Genomic DNA, 21,707 nt, shown 5'->3' with positions numbered 1-21,707 from the left:
AACTCCACGCAGAAAGATTCCGGTGCCCCCACCGGGACGTGAACCGGCAACCTTCTTGCTGCGAGGCAACAGTGCTAACCAAATGCGCCCGTGAAATAACATATTCTGTTTAAAATAACTACATAGGAATACATGTTGAATGTGGGAGGTGGTACTGATGGTAACCTACTTAAAATCTGCTGAGTATCAATTAGTGTATTGTAATTTGAATATAATTAGATTATTCATTAGAAAATACTTTCAACTGAGCTCTTATAGACTGTGATACAGGGTTCCATCCTCCAGACAGGAGGAGTTTTAAAGCTGCACTAATTGTTGTTTTTAATAACAAATAAATACGTGTAACATCAAAGGGATCATACATGAACACAATTTTTTGCTGATTCTGATTCTGTGTCGCTGCGAAAACATCCACAATACACCAAGACGTGATATGCATGTTTCTTTATTTCATAAAGAGAAATGGTGTCTAGACAAAAAAGTCATTTATATAACACTAGCAATTGAAATGAATGAAAATGGGGTTTGCACAATACCGTATTTACAATGGTTATTAAGTCATTTAATTAATTAGGGTCATGTAGCATTTAAAAATTAGGTAAGAACTCTTAGTAGAGAATAAGCAAATAACAGCTATTTCAAATTGACAATATTAACACAAAACAGTCATCTAGAAAAATGAGAGAAAAAAAACAACAACTTGAACTACAAGCTTAAGAGCTATTACATTAAAAATGATGCACCAAAATCTACTAATACAATAATCCATATAATCTGTGTAAAAAGCATGTAGAAAAAACACCTGATGCAGTTTGCTGATACAGTCATTGACCAGTTATGAGAGGTATGAAGGATTTCACAGGTAGATAAGTGTGAGAAAGTCCGCACTGGTGACTCAGGGATGGGGGCCCAGGCCCCTGCATACACTCACTTCACTTGAATGTGAACTATGGCCTCTGCAAGTTCTAAGGCAAATATCGGAGGTGCACTTGTATCCATGTAATGCTGACCCATCCCAAAAGTTGGATTAAAGACAAGGTGAGGAAACTCATTCTTTGTTTCTTACACAACACCAAAAACCAGTCCAATTGAACCGAGCAATTTTTTACATGGCAAAAATTGATCAAACATGACATGACACCTATTTGTAAACATATTCCATTTTTAGATTTTACTCAATGATCTCAGCCTGCGCATTCAACCAGGATACCAGATTTTCTTTTTCTTTCAGTAAAGTTGAGCAATCTGTGAGAAAGGCATGTTTTTGTTCATATTCTTTCATAGAACAACCTTTGGAGTTGCAAAAGCCAGTGTTTGTTTCAGAGAAGCAGCGACAAAAAGTGTTACTAAACAAGACAAATACACAGCAAAAAGGTAAGAGCCTTCAATTACAGAGCTACAGCAACAGTAAAAATTGTTCACAAAAATCAAACTGTGAAAATGGCCGAAAACGACATGTTTGGCCAGCAAAAAAAAAAAAAAAAAAAAATCACCTGAAGGATTCCTTATATTAAAACATCAAATTCATTTGAGGTGTTTTCAATGTTTATCATATTACAGCTGCACTAGTTAATATTTGTATGTGAATAGTTGCCAAGATGACTAGGGTGAAATAAGCTGCTCGTAATGAACCTGCAGAGAATAATCACCAACTCTGCATCTGCCTTTGTTCTGCTTGTCAGCTCTTTTTAGCTCATTGTTCTGGTTTTACAACTAGTACGCTCAAATCTTCTATCAGTAACAGCTAAAGAGTCGGAAATCTTTCCACATGAATGAGTGGAGACCCAAAACAGAGCTAAAAGAGAGTGAATATTGAACGTAACATTCACCGGGTCTTTTTCTTTTTTTTTTTTTCTGCCAATGTTGCATTTGTAGCTTGTTCTGCTGCCCACTAGTGGCCACTAAAAATCAATTAATGCTGCTTTTTAAAGATATAACATTTTTTAAGGAACCTTTTGTTTGACTTTTGAACAAAGCAAGTAACAAAAAAAAAAAAAAAGAAAAAAATATAGTCTGCTTCAGAGTGATAGAGAACGCAGGTTTAAATGCTTGGCACCCTGAGACATTAGAGGGATGGTTCACCAAAATGACATTGAAACACATTTTCTCACTTGCTTCTGCTGGTATTTGGCCATGCAGATAGCTTTGGTTTTGCAATGATTTGTTTGATATTTCTGCGTCACCCTAATATGATGCACGTTAATGCAGTTTTAAATTTGTTGCGATTACAGCTTTTGTTGGAATTGCGTGACTCTAAAAATGCTGTTTCTAAAACAGAGATGCTACTGCAGACTTTGTGTGTGTGTGTGTGTGTGTGTGATGTGAGCACCTCAAATAAGAATTTTGAGTGAAGGCAGAAACATCAAAAGACACAGATCTTAAAACCTGGACAAGATGAAACCAAAACTACATGTATGGGTAGATGCCACAAGACAAAAGATAATTTTTTGTAAACTGACTCCAATAAACAACAGAGGAAATGATAGTCTCCTTGGTGTAAACTAGACTGTTCTAGGATGTTATTAAGATTCTTAACTCATCTCACAATTGAAACTGAGGAAACCTGCTGTTGCACTCAGTAGTATGCAACAAGACTCAAAGGGCTTCGAAATCTCGACTAAAAGGTCGGAGAGAGGGAGAGTGTTGTTTCATCTCTGCATCTTAACTCTGTGGGAATGTTAGGGTTAGTTAAGTTGAATGAGCAACATACAGTAGGTGATACAGATCATTGTGATCACTGTTGGGACACATCACAAGACACAGACTTCATGAATTCAATTTAAAAAAATAACAAAAAAGAAGTCTGCTCTCCAGTGCAACACCAGGCTTCCTCAGTTTAAGAACGAGCCAAGAAAATGAGAAAATGAGTTGCGATGCTTGCAGAAAAGAGGTGTTTGTAACATGGATCGTTCCACTTTCTGGCTTGAACCCGGCCGAATGTCAACATGGTTAAATACTGTTCTGGTTCAGTAAATATGTGTTCGTGAATGAAAAGAGCACAAATCAGGAAAACGAGGGCTGAACAAACACGAGAAACCACATCAGTCGACGAAGAGTCACGACTGCTCCGCACTCAGGCTGTGCCAACACATATGCACTGTGTGTGTGTGTCTAATGAATATATGTGAATGTGTGCGTGTGTTTGTACGTGTCTGTGTACTCTACAAAATAGGGATCAGTCTTTTAACGATTTAAAGACGGGTTCATAAAATACACTTAGAGTTGCTCTGTCACATGAGATCGTATTTTGTACTACATCTAAAATTTACATCAGTAAAGTCGAGGGTAGGGGGATTGGTGGGGGGGAACTTCATGTCATCCAAACCTTAAAGCCCCAATCCTAGGTATATTTGGCCACAAAATAATAACATGGGGTTTTCAAGAATGAAATATATAGCTTAAAATTCATCTTAAAGGCTAATCAAACATTTTTTGTGAGGCCACATGTTTAATTTCTATAAGATAAACTAATATCTACTACAGCACTTTCTATCAGAATTGGAAACTTTGTAATTTTAACATAGTAAATGTTGCTCGATAACGGCTGTGTTTTTGGTTGACATTTTTAGCATTACATTATTGCAAATGTCAGTAGGATTTTTTATTTGTATTTTTTTTAATCAGTGTAATTAGATACCATAAGTTGTGTTTCCACATAGTTATCAGGCATTTTTGAAGCAAACTTTTGAAATGACGGAAAATGTATTAAGTATTCAGAAGTAGACACGACTGTAATAATCCTAGTTGAATACGCCAGAAAAACCCTGTTCTTTGCCAATCGCTGAAAAAAACTAAAAAAGCAGAAAGAATTTGGGTTGTTTGAGAAAAATGGAAATCCTCAAAATTGTTGTTTTTCTTTCCATTTTTGCTATTGTTATTAATTTTTTCTAATGTGATGTGTGTTTTGGTTGGTGAAGCTTCAAATCGGTGTTTTTTTATGCTTTTTGTTGTTTTGTTTCTTTGTTAAACTAGCAGTTTTTAAGGTTTAAATTTTAATAGCTAGTACTGTAGTAGACATTTGTTTCTTTTAGAGTAAGGATACACACCTGTTTTGTTTTTTTTTTTAAACTGAAAGAAATGTTAGGTGACGTTAGCTTCAGCTCTGCTACGCTAACAGGGAGCGCCATTTTGGATCGGGGCTTTAAAGAGCGATGAACAAAGCTTCGCGTTCCAATTGAATTCAACCTTTGTGCTAGAGTACGGCACCCTGCTCGTACTTTAAAGCCTGCCTCTAGTGAGGTTGACATAATTCAGCTTCTTTATACATAGAAATTTAAAAAAATAGCATTTTAAAAGCAGACTGCTCCAGAGAGAACTTACAAGGCAAAACAGAAGCTAGACCGACTAACTAGGCTTATAGCTATAGGCAGCATGCATGCACATCACAAAGTAGGATGTTCAAACAAATGCACAATTAGGGCAAACATGTTACTATCTTATATGATTGTTACTCAATCATTTGGACAACACATACACTGCTTTCACGTCAAATGAAGTCTGAATTAGCTTATTCAAATCCTAAAGAAATACAAATATAAGGTGTGAACACTCATATACTAAAACATTAGCTTCCTTTTGTGTTTAGGTTTCAGATTCTTCATTTTTTTTCCTGTATATTCATATAATCATATCAACAAGATGTTTCCTTTTGAAGTGCCAATTTAAGTGCTCCAGTTTCAGACTTTTAAGGGGTCTGAAACAAAGACAAGACCCTCAATGAAGTGCTAAATGGCTCTGAGCGCTTGGGGCTGGAAACAAAGTGCCTGAATTATGTTTTGTTTTTTTTTTTCATCGTGTGTTGCTTTTGTCCATTTTATCTTATTCAGGATCAATATGGGGGAAAAAAATGACTTTGCTTTTCACAATGGCAACACTGAAGAAACCCAGAGCGTGTCTGCGAGAGTGTACACAAATAGCATCTTTAAATACTGATAAGAAATAAGATTTCTTCCCCCCCAAAAAAACAAAACAACAACAAAAACAAAGAAGAACACAAGGAAGAAGTCTTTTTCACATTTAAAGAGGAGTCAAAGGTGGAGAGGAGGAGCTGGCCTGAGCCACGCGTTTAAAAACGCGTCTTGAATGTCTAACTTTTATACATGCAAGGGGCTCAAAATTTTACATGTGTGTGTGGACATCTGTATGTACTGCGCATGTGTGTGTCTACATGTGTATCGAGCTGATTTCCTGAGTATAAGAACACCCACCGTGATGGGGAGCATTCGTTAGGCAGGACAGGAAACAGCAAAGCAAAGATTTTTCCCTTAGCAAAAAGGTGCTTGATATAACCCCGGTGAAAAAGAAACATCTAAGCCTCTACCTGTACAAAATCACTGTTACAGTCATCATGCTCCATACTATATACACTTTTCTGCCAAACAAGCACTTGAAAGTCACTGTTACAACATCCAAATACAATGGTATTGCTGATGAGTGGGAAATAAAAATAGCCATTTAACCGCCTGCAAAAGCCTTTTTTTTTTCTTTTTCTTTTTTTTTTTTCCATCTTTCAATTCAGTGCTGTGGAAGGCATAGGAGGAATGTTTTCGGTTACAGCCTGTACAAAGTTCTCCTGTACAGAAATACAAATGCGAGACGCTTGAAGACATTTTTGCATATGAACATTTTACAGTCTCACTGCATCACAACTTCCTCGCGTACAGAAGCTGTATTCTCATTTTTCATGAATTAGGTTGAACATTCAGAGGATTTTTTTTTTTTCCTGAGTTTGAATTGCTGTGACGAAAAGGGCCACTGAGATATAGCGAGAAAAAAAAAAAAACAGAGAGAGAGAGAGAAATTAAAAAAGAGATAGAAAGAGTGAGAGGTAGAAGAGATTGATAGAGACAGAGTGGGGGGGGAAAAGAGAAGAGGAAAAGAGAAAGGCAGGAACAGAGATACTGTTGGTACACAGAGAGACAAAGAGAGCTGCTGTTTAGGTCCGATGAGGTTTGACTTCGAGTGTGTGATGTGTGACACATGAAGAACAGAGTCTCCACTGTAGAGGTTTGCTGCCGGGGCGAGTATAGCACCATTGTAAGGGTTTGGTGAGAAGTTCCCACTCTGTCATGGTTAGGAGAATACCTGGAGAACAGTATTGCTGCTGTTAAGACAACTTTAGTGTCAACCGTTCAAAAAAAAAAAAACAAAAAGAAAAAAAAAATAGACAGCACAAAAAGACATAAATACAAACAAAGCTTGTTTTTCAGTGAACACTGGCAGAGGCTGACCGTCTCAACAACCCTGAGAGAGGGTTTGTCAGAAGAGTAAAATTAAATAATAAAAAAACAAACAAACAAACAAACAAAAAATCCAAAAACAACAATACAGAGAACCACCACTACTTAGTACAGTCCTTCCTTGGCTGCTCGTCAGTTGTACATTTGTCAGTCATCTCCTGGCAAAAATCCACCGTTACCGTCTGGTTGGATTTTTCCACGGACAGCCCTGACTTTGTGTACAAGCTGGAGTCTTGGCCGTCCGTATCTTTGTCCGCCCCGTTTCTGACGGCCGAGTCGGGCTCGCTCTCCGAGGGGCCTGGCGACCCGTGGAAGCTGGGTTCCGGCGTTGCCGAGCCGGAGTGGGTGGTGAGGTCGATGCTGGTGGCAGCGGCAGTGGTGGTGGTGGTGGTGGTGGTGCTGGGGGCGCTGAGGGCAGGCTTGGGCTCGTGGGCAGCGTTGTTGCTGGCAGTGGAGTTGGCGGGCCGCAGCACGGGGCAGTAGTGGTGTAAAGACTGGACCTGCTCGGGGCTCAGCTGGACGTCCCTGCACACCTCCTGCGACAGACAGGAGAAGTTCTCCCACAGTTCGCCCATGCACGCCTTCAGCTGGTTCCTCTCCGTCAGCAACTTCTCCTTCTCACACACCTGCACACACACACACACACACACACAGATCATGACTCAATATAAAAGTGCAATCAACAAGATGGTTTGTGTGCAACAGAAAAAGCTTCAACTCACTGCCTACTGAGTAGTCAGACTGTTATCCCATTCACCTGATAAATCACTCTACCTGTAGTACTTACATTACGTTCTTATTGAGAAACTGGGGCACTATATGGGACAAATTCTTCCCAACAAATGCACTTTTTCTTTAGGTCCTCAAAGCAGGCTATTAAAATGTGTAAAAGTAATTTCCTCTTAAACAAATCTTCCACCAATATGTTGTTTTTCTAACTGAAAGGCCCCGTGGTCTAGAGGAGTCATTAACCTATGACTCCTTGACACAGAGATTATTCTTGTCTGCCATCACAAGGGACATTTAGGCTCATCAAGGGCAGGTTAGATAGTGACCACACCTGTCTGCCCATTGTTAAGAAAATATAGACAATATTTATATGTATACATCAATTAACCACAACATTCTGACCACTCATAGATCCGAACAATGACGATTATCTTGTAACAACAGCAAAAGTCAAAATCAAAGATATTTTAAAACAGTAAGCAGGGTCTTGTGTTGGAGTCAGTGCAGAGACCGCAGGATCAAATCATTATGTCCAGAGGACTGGGTCAAAGCACCTCTGAACCAACAGTAGTCCGAAGAGGAACAAGTTATCAGGCAGCCACAGTGTGTTAACAGGTCTGATCCACAGTGCCTTCAATTTGAAACTGCCAGGTCTTGAAGGACCTGCTGCAGGTTGGAGCTGTTTGCAGCTGCACATAAAGGACAATCTGGCTTATCAATTTAAATGGTTGTGCAATCTATTATTAACCATTTTGACCTGTAAAAGATCTGACTAGGATCAAAATATTAGCTTTTTGTAAATACAAGTCAGTGTGCAGGTTGTACTTTTTAAATAAGTAATGTTTAACACACTCTGGTCTGTCTGTCCTAAATCATCTTGCATCATAATTTCCAAAAAAAAAAAAAAAAAAGCTACAATAATTCATGTCTGCCACTGCATATGGTTAAGGTTTGTTTAGGTGGAGAAAGAAAATGTCTTTTACTTTGGACAGATATGAGTCTTTATATGATAAAAGGTCACTTGTCAGGAAACTGCATACAAACATTATTTTAAGTCCTTATCAGCGCACAAGTCATTCGTTCAGACTCAAAACTCTTTCTGATAAGGACACTTTGTCCCTCTTTTGCTAATGCATTACATAACAGTTGTTTAGTCTAAAATGACTAATACTTGGAGATGTTTGACAGTTTTGAGTCATCATCATTTCAAGCCGTCATCACCGTCAGCAGCTCTCCAAATGGTTCAAATGTAGAGGCCTCCTCATATTGCTGTGGCTAAAATAGATGCAATATCATTGTGCTTCATTTCAATTGTATCAGACTTGGAAGAGCTGCAGCTGAGAATTTTTAGAACAGGTTCAATAACACCAATGTTACTGACTCACTGTTGTAAGGCTGTTAGGCTTTGTTCAGACTGCAGGTAAATCAGATCTGTTTCCCAAATGAGATGTTAAGGACAGATTGTCCATTTTGCCAATGATCTGAATGGATTTGTATTTATAAGTATCACTGATCTATCTGTATGGGTCACATTGGTCAGTATTATTAATATAGCATATGCCAGTAACTATATACCTAAGTCTGCCAACAAACAGTTGTTCTCCAAGTTGTACTCCATTGCACTCTGCTGATAGCAGCAGGGATTCTGGTTTGTATTCCTGTCACACTGTTTGATGTTGTCACTGTGTGTAATGTTGCAAGTGCTACAAAAAACATCTGATTTGAGCTGCCAAAGCGTCCGCATTAAGACGCATCTGTAGAAATTGATTGGATTTCAAACCATTTATAAATGTTGTTCGAATCAAGTTTGCAAAAGGCACATTAAATGTGTGTTGTTTTTTTTGTGGCAGATAAGGCAAAAAATACATCTGGGCTGGCATCTGAAACACACTCTGTAATTCATAAATCTGATTAGGTAGAATAAAGATTTCTTCTTTTTTTTTTCCATCACACAAAAATGAGCTGTTTGATACAAATCATGACGGAGTGTACTGCTATCAGTCAGTGCCAAACCCTTTCTGCTTCAAAGGCTAAGAGACTTTGATGTTGAGCCAACAATGCAAATTACATCAATGTAATGATTCTAGTTTACAGGATGAAATATTACTTTGTCATTGGTTGGACACTATGACTTTGTGATTTACAGGCCAAAGGCTGCTGTAATTTGATGAGACAGGAAGAGAGAGAGAGAGAAAAAAAAAAAGTCAAGATACTGTGTCAGTCCAGACATCCTGCCACTAAATGCTGACAAAGCCTGTGTTTGTGATGTCCCTTTCATATCAGATATCAAACTCTTTCTCTCAAAGTCTGTCATGTAATGAGGTCATCAGCTACCATGCTGTGCTACTGTCACTTCACACAAACCAAAGTAGCTGATTCTCATGAAAATACATTTTCGCCGAACTTTTCAACCCGCCCAATTCTGAAGGTACCTCCAGAAGCCTCATCTTCACCAACCCACACAGGGCTCCACACAGCCAGAACAATGACCAGAGTGCACTGTGATGGTGTGAAAGTGCTGACAGAATGGAGCCACTTGAAACAATGCCCACCCTTCTGAGAGCAAGTATTTAGCCACATCATCATTTCTTTTGCTTCGTTCAGGTGGTGATTAAGGTCATTGTCATTCCTGATGACGAGGTGTCTACAGAGGAGAGTCTCAGGACCAGAGGACAGCTGGTGGTACAAACAGTCCACTCACCAGTTTTCTGATCTCACACTCCAGGTTCAGGATGCAGTCGAGCTTTCTCTTGCGGCAGCGCTGCGCCGCGATGCGGTTCTTACTCCGCCGCCTCACGTCATGGATGAACTCAAGCTGCTCCGAGGTCAGTTTGTGCATTTTTACCAACATTTGGAAGTCATTCCGTGGAAGATTTGTGATTTGATCTACAGGGAAAGGAAGCTTCACCTGGAAAAAGAAGGAAAACACCAGACATTATTTATGAGATAGGTGCAATGTTACATGTTATTCAGTGTTAATCAAACTGGGAAGAAGATTTTCCTGCTTTTGTACGAAGTCTTGATTGTTTCAACCGAATTGATTCATTGTAGTTGTTTAGAGTGTTTCATTATATTCACTTACATATAAAATGCTTTTATAAACTAATTAATTACTTGCAATTAACCACATTAATGGGGTGAATATAGAAAAATAATTAAATATGACAACAAAGAAAAAAGATGATATCAATAATAAACAGAACACAAAAGAAGTATGAAATGGCACATCATATAAACACAAGTAACTGAAATAGCAAAAATGCAAATTTGAAACCTTTTTCTCAATGTATCATTTAAAACCAGAATAAAAAAATAGAGCTGCTACTCATATATAATGATTTTTGTTATTTCATTTGTTACCTTTTTTTTTTGTATACTGGAAATGCACACTTTAAATACAAATTTAAAGACCATTCAATCTAGAACCTCCCCTCTCAACCATCTCAGCTTTAATCATTCAAATGTAGCCTGTTAATAACAATAACAGCACTAATTTAGCACTTTGCAACAAAAGGAAAAGGAATCAAAACTGGTCTCCCCCTAAATAAAAGAAAAAATTGTGCTCCTTGAGACAAAGAGTTAATCATATAAATATGTGATGAATGTCTTAAGATGCCAAGTTTACCATGTTCAATGTAACTGAGTATGTAAAGGCAAGATAACGAACACAAAAACTACACACAAGAAAAAAGCAGCACATAAAGAAGCTGTCCATGAAATCTACAAAGTAATTACAAAGAATAGCGCAATCAAAAGAAAAGACTTGATGTTAAGTTATAATTTAATTATTAAATGTAAAATGGATCTTTTACATTCATTATTTAAGTCAACGATTAGGAGGAAATATGATTTCAGTTTTCAAGACTTGCAACTTTTGAGCTTTTTCATAATTTCATCTCTGCTACATAGCAAGCCACAACAAAGACTTCTCCAACACTCTCTTTTAATTAGAGACAAAGAGGGATTACAGCTAAATGTACCATCGAGGAGAATTTACAAGGTGAATCAATGTATCATCGGGTCCATTGACTATAAAGCAGTTTCTACATTAGACCACAAGATGGCAAAAGAGCACTGTTCCATGTGCCTCAGAGAGCAGGACTTTGTGAGCTTTCAGCTCTCTCCGCCTCATGTTTAACATGTAGCACATTCTCAAGCAGAGGGGGGAAAAGGTGATCCAAGAAAAGAGTCCCCCTCCATCTGTCCCTTAGCATCTGGAAGTGTGCCAGTATGACAGATTGAGGGGGGCAGTGACTTGTCAACCTGATCCAAATCAGTGTCAGGTGATTTCTGGGGGCATGAATATCTGCACCAGCAACTAGCAGCAGTCTGCTGGTGCTGCAGAACAAAAGAATTAGTGAAGTAAATGCAGCAGTGATTTGGCAGTGCAAATGAAAATCAGAAAGCCCTGTGATATCCCCCCTTCCTGATATGACAACATATCAAGGTTGTATGTGTTTATTCTCTTTCTTTCAGTCTGGAGAGTAACAATAAGTCGGCCTCTCTCCCTCAGGTGATGGCAAACCTTATGATAAGCACATCACAGGCAGATCCACCCCAGCGGTATCTGCCTGCACCAGGGAGCTGTAGCTTTAGGCGGCGAGGGAAGCAGTGGAGGCATAACAAAGAGCCAGAGGAAGACAGCCGGAGAGCTTGGCAGAGATGAGAGGAGCTGCTGCTTTCTCTTTCTCCTCTCCCTTTCCTTTTCCCTCCCCGTGGCTGCCTCAGCGGAGCGCAAGAAGAACAAAGTCAAACAAAGGAGGAAGAGAGGGGAGAAAGCGATGCGGCTCCACGCTCCCACTGTACCTGGCTGCTCGAGCTGGGCCAGATGCTCCCTGGAGACACCGAGCCGCTCAGATGACTGCAGGCAGAGGCTGCAGCAGAGGCAGCTCAGCTCTGTGTCTCCACCAGACGGTACACAGCGGTGGCTGAGGCGTCACCTGGCGTAAGCGCCGCACTCAGGGGGACAAAGCGAGGTGCCTACTCATGACAGAATCGAAATTACTCCTCGCTGAAGAGCAAATCTAGATGTCAATCTATCCCTGAGAGGGAAAATGGCTTGAGTTTCCTCATTAGAAGTGCAGCCCTCTGAGCCGCCAGGAGCCCTATTTCTCATCTCAACTCGACATCTGCATGCAGACACATGAATAAATAATGGCGTGAGCTTTCAAGGCCACACTCGGCTCTCGCTACTTTGCCAGGGCATGACAACTCCAGCCTCAAAGAGAGGCGCGGGGAGAGCTATGAAACATCAGTAGGAGCTGCCAGCTTCATTTAAAGCAAAGGAGAAGATGACTTTGTTTGTGACTAGAAGGTGGCTTGTGTACCACAATGCACGGCAGTTACAGATGTGCGGGCTTTTCCACCATAGGATCTTGACTAAACCAGGCTGAGAAAAACAAGAGGGGAAAGAGACACCACGACCTTGTGATGGTTTCTTTCCCCCCCCCCCAGTCACTGGTACGCAGGGGACGGCTAAATTTAACCGCTCCACCACAAGAACCAGTTCAGCAGCGCAGCCGGGATGACAGAGTACGCTTCAACCGTGGTCATAAATTCACACCCAACTGTTCTGGATTTACATTTCTCTCTCAATTGTCTTCATCCCCTCCACCCCACCCTCAGTCACTCTCTTTCTCTGGGTCATTATGCTGCAAATGGAGTACAGACAGAAAAGTAGGGCTCATCTGTTATCAGCACCAGCACTGTGCCAGGCCTCAGCCCCTGACACTGTTAAAAAATAATGGATGTTCAAGTCTCAACTTCAGGCTCAAGGTATTATTTATGTAGGACAGGTGACATATTCAGTCAAAGTCGGGGGAGATGATCATTTCTTTCGTTCAACGCGTACTGAGGTTTATCAAAGCTTGGACCTTATTTCCATAAAGTGCATAAAATCTGTCTGACTGCTCATGTTTTTGTCCCAGGCGACATTCCTCTCATCTGCTAGTTCTCTGACAGCATATCAGGAACATGAAATACAAACAATGCAAGATGAAAATGTGATAACTATCTATGCAACATCTTTAAAGATACTGATAATATCACAGAATAAAGACAAAGAAATGATCAAAAGTCAAATTGAAAGCCTAAGAATAATGCTCCATAATGGCATTATTTCACTTAGTAAAATCACTCTTTTGTTTTCTTTCTGAGAGCGAGATAAAAAGATTAGTATCAGTCTCATGCCTATGCCTTCAAAAATATGCAGGATATGGTCAGCCTTGCTTAGCATAAAGGCTGCAAGAGTGAAACAGGCAGCTCAGCTACATTTAAAGTGAAAAAACTCCATCAAAGCTCATTAATTAACAGACTTCAGCTAGTTTATTTACTTGCAGACAGTCACAGCATCCTCTTGACCCTCTGATCCAGTATTTGTAACACACAAGGGGAATTTGGAAAATGTACATGTTAATTATAGGTTTTTCCATTTTAAAAAAACATCGCAAACAAAGAAATTCAACTTCCATTTTTACATTTTAATTTACGGCATTATAATTGTGTTATTGCACAAAAGAGAGCTTTTAGTTCTGTTTACTTCCAGGACTTGCAGGACTTCTTTTTTGCAGTGAGAAATGAGGCCACAGTGACAAAAGTAGTGATTTGAGGAAAACACAACCAGAAATTGCTCAGAGGGTTAAACTACCAATTGCCATTTTACATTTCTGTTCATGAATGGATTCAAGAAATTACCTAAAATGCACTAACCTGCGAGCTTTAGAGGTGTTTTGGGATAAAATTTTGGGCAGAGCCATGTGAGCTTGCTTGCTAGTTTCAACCTGTCCTCAGTTTTTGTCTGTATCTAAAAGCTATTAAACATATTTCCTAAAATTCTTCTTGACAATGGGTTGATGTAAATATCTGTTGCACGCTCATCCAATGCAAAGACAAGTGACATGATTGAATTTCTTCACTTGGTAGCTGGAGGTGAGGACTAGTTGATTTTTGCAGTGTGTTCAAGGCTGGGCAGCTGGCAGCAGGCAGAAGGTGGTGACCTGAGGCGAGCTGCAGCAGGGTGGGATGGCTCGATGGATGACTGTGACTCGAAGGGGTCACTGTGCTCTGCGTTCACTTCCAGTATTATGACCTGCTCTGACATCTCACCACTCACTTCATTCCCACACAAAGGCTCCAGGGCTCTCAGCACTCTGATATTTGCACTGGCAGTTTGCTTTAAAAGCTGAAGCAATTTTCTAAAATGATCGTTGGTTGACACCTCTGCTCCGGGTCTGTGTAATACTTGTCCCTTATCTAATCCAAAACTAAAATGAGATCTTATCCTGTAATGTGCAGTGTATAATTCTGCATGTTGGTTTCATGCTATCTCTGAGTAACCTCATTTTACATGCTTGTAAATGGGATTATAAAGCAGCATCGTACATACATGTCCTGAGTCAGATCTTAATGGAGATAATGTTCAAGAGGTTTAGGAGTGACTGTTCTGCCCCTGGGGGGTCAAAATAATAGTCTGGATTTTGTTTTGATGCTCTTTTGCTGAATGTGAATAAGTCTGAGTGTCATGCAGATATTTTCATGACCAAATCTTCTCATGCTTTTGACTTTACTGGCAGCAGCACTGCAACTTGTCCAGAATAAACAGAAAAAAAGAAATGGGTAGTTAGCTAAGAAAAGAGTGTCAAACTTTATTAACATAAAATCCAAAAAGCAAACCTTGCAGCACTGGACACACTGTTTGATTGCCAAGTTATTTCTGGGAATCTGAGTGCACCAACACCACAGCACTAGCTGCCCAGCTGCAATGACGCAGCCAAAATCAACATACCAAGAATTTCACAGATTACCACCGTAAGGTAGCTGGATGCTAAATGTCTCAAGGCTTCCAGGACTACCGCAGAATGTAAGGTCCTGCAGAGGAATACAGTCATTTCTGTGCCCCAGCTGGCCCCCGAGGGCCCACGCACTGTACGGTTTATTGTAACTCAGCTCTAGCAGCATCCTGGGGATCTCCATGCCAGTCTTCTTGTACGCTACACACACACACACACACACTACCCTCTTATGTGCAGACAAACAAGAGTGCTAAAATATCTCCTCTGTTCGGTCTCTATATTTGTCCCGCTCCACTCAACGCTCCGAAGCGATGCAGCATATACTCCAGGGGCGTTTTGGGGGGTAATGAAGAGGCACTGAATCTCATTACCTTGTTACTACATTTTTCTTACATGCATCAAGCTAGATAAATATAAATTTCAAAGTAAAATGCTTGGGTAAACAGCACTCCTCTTGCTCAATTTTAACACGTCTCCCTCTGCGTATTCTGTGGGCCTCAAACTAAGGCTCCCTGTGTTTCCATCAGTACATTTTTTTATATGCATTACCCTTGTTAAATATAGATTTAAGAGAGAAAAGAATAGGCAAACATCCCTCTAATGCTTAACTTGAATAAGTCTCCTTCCACACAGTGGGCACATAAGACTCCCCAGCTTTCATATTTTTGCACCATGTACTTCCGTTCAATTGCACTTATCACATTTCAGATGCCACGTGTTTGTATTCCATTAGTGTATTTAACGGTATTTCCAAAAGAACACTTCGTTTCCGTCTGACACTGATAGGTGTTGTCATGTTGCTTTTAAAAATTACATGTAGCGCCTGAGGATGAAAAGGTAACATCTCATGAAAAAGGCATCAGTTACTGGGATTTCATCTGACATCTTATCCTGCTCTTTGCTGATATATGACTAAAAAAAAAAAAAAAAGTAAACAGCTCCACAGCTAATATTATGAATGGCAAAACGGATTCAGACCACAGCCACATCATATCTAGACTAGAGCAAAGGTTCTCTGGCATAGTGCAAGGGTAGCGGAACTGATATTAAGGTCTGTACATTTCCTGCCGCACATTCTATTTTGTGTGTTGCCTGATAAAAGAAAAAGAAAAAAGGAAAACAACAATGTGCTGATGTATCAGAACTGCTTCCTCATTCCTCCCACTTGCTCTGAGATCAATATTTGCACCGCTGTGGCCAGACTATACGCTAGAATGAGCTCAACACCTACACTGCAACCTGGAACTCTGACAAAGAGAGGAGACAGACTGAGGTGCTAATGCCGCTGTGTGCAGGTGCGTGATGCATCCTCAGCTCAGATGCTGCTGGTTGTAGAGGCAAAGCATCAGCACCTTAAATAATATTATATCCGGGTGATACTGTGGCAGCTGACGGTGTTAGCTGAGTGATTACACACTCCAGTCTCCTATTCAACTATTGATGAAAAGTGCTAAAACTTGGTATACACACGCAGCAAGGCAGGACTCACATATACACATTGCGCTGAAGCTCGACAGTGAGCGTGCCTGGCATTTTTCAGGGTGTCTTTGCTGGCACAATCGTCATAGCAACAACAATCAAAGCAAAGCAAAAGACCCACAATTCAGCTTGGCGAAGCATGACGTCACCCTTGAGTGCAATATTCTACTTTTAGTATACTCTTATTTTTAATCGTCAGAAAGTGAGGAATACTGAAACTTTAGCAGTGTGATAAAGTCATTTACATAACAGTACCTATAGGGCTTAAAGTTAGCTACGAATGTCAGCCTATAGGTCATACCAGTCCAGCTGTAGAGACAAATCTCCCAAATGTACTAAACTGAAGTGTTTTATTGTTCTGTGTGGTGATTTAAGTGCTTAAACTTAAGCCTTTTTCAGACATGGGATATGTCAGATTGCTGCTTCATCAGTCTGTTAAATTGATGGCATTTGGGCTTGGGTCACTTCGGTTAACGTTTGTCATGGATTCATTTAGACATAACCACGACAGTGGAGACAAAATCTAAACTAATAGCAAACTTATCAAACTGCCCAAATCACTATTAGCTTAGTTTATTTACCAACAGTATAATAAAGATACACCTACAGCCATGATGGAGCTCAGGACTCAACCTGCTGGCTGCTTTGTAACAAATGATTTATTTCCTTCATAAAATCAGAGGACAGACTTCTACCTACAGCTGGAAGCAACAAACTAAACTTCAGCTCCTGCTAACAGATTCCTAAAACCTGGATTACATTTGTTGCTGGTGAGTCCCATTAATCTGCTGTATATTGTCTTTGTTACATTTTTCAGGACAGTTCAGTTTGTAGTAAATATAAAATTGTATGACAAAGTGAATACGAAAGGTGTTTTATGTTTTTGGCAAGTAAACGTCATCTTCTTGGGCTCTCTGTGATGTTTTTGGATCAATACTGGTGGGGAAATGAGGAAAAAGTCTTCTCAGAATCATTTCACACAGCTCAAAGTACTTTTTTTATTAATCATGGAATGTAGTGATTTTTTTTATATAGCTATTAGATTCAACTTTAATTCTGCAATTATGTGATAATGGTAAATGCTAGTAGCGCAAGGAAGGAGGCATCATAAAGTCAGAGAACTGGCAGTTACAGAGCAGCGTATATCTAAAGTTTGGGTCACACTTCACACCAAATATTACACGATTTCAAATAAATTTCATTGAACTTTGCAAACAGTTAAACATAAGTGTAATAGCTTAAACCACAAGCTTTTCTTTTTTCTGAAATACTGAGCTCCAGTTTTTCATTGCATTTGCTTTTTTTTGTTTTTTTTTACACTAAAATAACTGTGAAGTCCAATATAATACGAGTGAATATTCCATCAATGCTGTGTTGGAGGGAAATCTGTGAAATCACTGATGTATGGTTTTACTCTGCATCTCCCACAGTGGGACGGCACATCAGTCCATCCCCTCAAAGGCTCACTTGGGTCCATCTTCTCATTTTTATAAAAAAGAATTTGTGTTGTTTTTTCCCCCTTTGACTGTGACTCTGTGTTGTCTACTGTCTGAATCTGCTGACCGTTTTCTACACAGATGTGGCTCATGCAAATGTAACTGTCCATAACCACAGAGCAGGAGCTGCCCAGAGACCTCAAGTGACTCTTGGCTACCTTAAACGACTAGGCTTTGGTCAGACTGGTCTGCACTTTAACAACTTCCTTCCTCATCGGGACTCATTGTGTCCAGTCCGCAGTCCTGAGCTGCAGCTATTTTTACCCAAGCTGCTTTCCCCCTCCTTTTGCCGTTTGCTGTGCAAACACAGTGAGATCAGCCTTCTCCCTGTGTTTGTTTAGATGGCTGAAATACAGAGAGGGGTGGTAGGAAAAAGAGTGTCCCACAAAGCATGAGCTAGCATTTCTTCACCACATAAAAAGCCAAAAAGGGGAGTAACCCACAGCTGAGCTTCCTTTTGCCTCTTTGACCTCCAGTATAAGCAATAAACTACATAACAGGCAGATCTGGGAAACATTCATTCATGAAGACTCTTATCAACACCCTGTGATAGTGGCTGTAAAGCTGGCAGATAATCCTGTGTGAGTCAATAGAGATTTGACAGAGGATATTGTGAGGAGTAATGGAACGCCTTCATTGGCTGACACATGCATATAAACAGAGTCACAGCCACACAAAGAAATGACAAAGGCAACTGAAATGTCTCCTTGTCATTTTTGGGCTGCTCTCCTGGTTGATAGCTCAGCACTGTAAATCAATCTTACATAATTTACAGTGGCACATTCAGCAGGCCCTTCAAAGGCCCATAAATCTGATGGCGATGGGTGTTGTGTGCCTCACTGTGAAGGTAATAATTACACATTACTGCTGAGCCTCTTTATCTTGCAGCTCTGTTTGTGCAGCGGAACTGAATTCTTTCCACGGAAAAGCACAATCCTGTCATGTAGCTCCAACCCTTGCAACACACAGGCTTGCTCTGTGAATCTCATTGCCATGGCAACGCACCACTTTCTCTCCCTCTTTCTCTGCTCCCTCTGTGCACTCAGAGCAGCCCTCTCCGCCAAGCTCATCAAAAATAATTCTGCCTACACCTCAAGGAAACATCACTGAATGCGCTATCACAAGAGTCAAGCTAGCCTGATGGTAACTGGTGCCAAGAGGTCGAAAGTTCAAGCTTCGCAGCAGCCAGCGTAAAGTAGGATTTCACAGTCTATGGAAAGACATATGACAGTGTGTCATATGAAAACCACAACTGACTGCAGAAATGTATAATTTATTAGAAAAACATTTCACATTCTAGCCAGGGAAACAAGAAGAGCTCCTTCTCCAAGTCTAACAGCATTGAGAGGATACAAGGTTTTCACCTGACAGAGTATCAGCAAAAGCTCAGCAAGATGCAGATGGAAATTTTAATCATTAAACTGAGCAAACAGCCGTGCTTTGAGCAAGCAAAGCTATTCCTTGTGAATTGATTTTATTGTCTTAGCCTCAGGTGGGAAATCTGCTCATTTCTATGTTATTACACCTGTGCTGTGCTCCATCTGAGAATTAGAGGGTCCCTCACTGATCTTTACCCGGTAAACAACAACAGTTGTCTAGTCTGCAGCTTGGAGGACGTCTGCCCAGGTGGATTAGGGGAGGGTGATTAGAGGATTGGCTATTCATCCCTGTCAGCACTGTTGAGCTGTGTTATAGTCCCAACATGAGACTGAGCTGAACCTCTCGCCCACTCACATTCAACTCGCCGCTATGGCTGCCCATTAAAGCTTTATGGCCATAGCACCTTGCTACTGTATTGCATTGGCTATAAACCCTTTGTGACACCGCACTTGTAGGCTAGGCTATACTGAGAATTAGCATATGTATATTTATGGAGGCAGATAGACGTCCGTGTTTCTGCTGGAATCAACTGAGCTAAAGCGAGTCGACACTGGCGGGAGGCCAGAGGGAATCACTTCAGAGGGCAGTCCCCCCTGGGAGAATCCTGACCCTTCAAACGCCTGCAGCGCTTCTCAATTCACAAGTTCCTCTCAGCAAAGATGATCAACTAATCACAGATCTAGAAACAACCCTTGAAGCCTCCTGCGTTTAGACTGTCCTAGTGCATTTGGGCTCTCATATTCAGACTCATTACACAGATCTCCAACAGCGCATAAAGCAGATTAATAATATCAAAGCACACCTGTGCCCTTTGGTGGTGCTGTAAATCTTGTACTGAACACTCCCGCTTCAATTACATGATGATTTAATGACTGCTAACGCAGACCTGGAGAGCAGGCCACTGCGATATAATTAGCCATGGTGGAATTGAGTGTGATGGCTACATTGCGGGTTACATGTGAAAGACAATGTTTTACACTCACCTCTGGCCCTCGCTCCTGCACATGGCAGGACTCGCTGTCTCCCTCTGAGAAGGAGCCTGACTCATCACTGGAGTTGGTGCCGTAGGACTGCTCACATTTGATCTTGGGCCGCACCTGGTTAAAAAGGGCATCCCCTCCCACACTTGGCTCCTGCTGGTCCACATTGAGGCAGCGTGCCACATTGGAGCATGGAGAGGAGGAGAACTCAAACTGGGGCAGGCTGCAGGGGGAGCCTCCGCTGCCATCCTCCGCATAGGAGTATGAGGAGCAGGAGCTGGAAGTCCTGGTGCGTGTCTCACAAGGCGGTGAGCGTGGGCATACTTTGATTGGCACTGGGCAGCTGGTGTTGGGCCGTGGACGGCACAGGACTGGGGGCTCAGAAGAAGTGGTGCTGGGAGAGTAGGTCTGGGAGGTGGGGAGGGACTGGCTAGCTCCAGCCCACAGGCCCTTTGTCATGTGCTCAGAGAGCTCCATCTCCAAAGAGTTCCCACCAGGGTAGGAATGCGCTGGGGTTCCCAGACGGTTGCAGGCTCCTGAGGAAAATATGACACTACGGCGGTCTAGCTCAACTTCCTGTTTGCAGACCCCATCGCAGGAAGCGGATTTGAGGGACAACCCTGCAGGGAAACCGTCCACCTCCTTTGGGGATGTAACAGACAGACCCAGCTCCCCAGTGAAAGGCCTGAAGTCTTTTTTATGATCTCCCTGAGAGTTTCCTTTGTCCTGGGGGCAGACAAGTCTGTTGGCGAATAGCTGCTGTGATGTGTTGGGCAGACTGGGGAGGTCCGCCCCTTTCTTGAAGAAGGCTCGGAGGCAGGTGGGGGACTTGGTTCTCTTGGTTCTTTCCACAGATATGGGGTTATCCATCTCCATGGCTATCACGCTGTCCTTCTCCCTGACGTCCTGCTCATCCCCTGACAGGCACAATGAAATGGCCTCTTCCTCTGCCTGTGGTTCAACTTTGATCTGTGCCAAAGGCAGCCTGCCCTGACCTGGCACTGCCCCGCTAACGCTGCTCTCCTTTAATGTGCTTGGAAAACCTGAGGTACTGGTGTGTGAGGAGGTGTCATTATTGTGCTTGTTGCAAGCCCACTGGTATTTCCTGTACTTGGGGCATCGTGGCAGATCTGAGGCTCCGTGTCGATCAAAGTCCAGTCGGCCATCCGTGAAGTTACTGGGCAAAGCCATTGCTAGCCGATCGTCGTCGGGACGTCGAAAGGAGGTGATGGCATCTGCACAATGCAGTGCCCTGGGGGAGGTGGGCCTTTCTGCCTCTGACTGCATGCTCTCATCCTCTGAGTTGTTTGCCTCCGCCGCCACCTTGTGGCAAAGCAGCAAGCCGTCCTCCTCACTGCGTAGCTGAGCTTCCAGGAAGCGAAAGCATGAGTCCTCGAGGTTGTGCATGCGCAGGAATTCGGCACAGCGGATGACCTCCTGGATGTTTTCTCTGCTGAGTAACAGCTTAGCAGTGTAGGCAAACTGCAACAATGGGGCGAATCCCCTGGCAGTGACCTGCAAAAACACAGGGAAATTGCCAGCATTACCATCAGCACAGCCATTGTTCAAAGCACTTGGAGTGTGGTGAGACAAACCGACAGCTCCAACAACCAT

The 21,707-nt window shown here is 41.6% G+C and overlaps 1 protein-coding gene across 2 annotated transcripts in view; it reads right to left on the bottom strand.

Annotated features, from left to right (window-relative positions):
- Positions 1 to 5,873: 5,873 nt before the first annotated feature.
- Positions 5,874 to 21,707, bottom strand: part of bach2b (BTB and CNC homology 1, basic leucine zipper transcription factor 2b) — a 103,759-nt gene continuing 87,925 nt past the window's right edge. For both annotated transcript variants that reach the window (XM_008287249.1, XM_008287250.1), the window contains 3 exons: positions 20,097 to 21,608; positions 9,670 to 9,876; positions 5,874 to 6,865 (listed from right to left, as the gene is read on the bottom strand). In XM_008287249.1, the coding sequence (XP_008285471.1) occupies positions 6,341 to 6,865; positions 9,670 to 9,876; positions 20,097 to 21,608 (2,244 nt within the window). In that variant the 3' untranslated portion in view covers positions 5,874 to 6,340. The remainder of the gene's footprint in view (positions 6,866 to 9,669; positions 9,877 to 20,096; positions 21,609 to 21,707) is intronic.

This window comes from Stegastes partitus, unplaced genomic scaffold (genome assembly GCF_000690725.1).
Source record: "Stegastes partitus isolate 25-593 unplaced genomic scaffold, Stegastes_partitus-1.0.2 Scaffold492, whole genome shotgun sequence".
NCBI classification, from domain to species: domain Eukaryota; kingdom Metazoa; phylum Chordata; class Actinopteri; family Pomacentridae; genus Stegastes; species Stegastes partitus.
The sequence above is the reverse complement of the archived record's forward strand: the minus strand, read 5'-3'. Positions and strand labels throughout refer to the sequence as shown.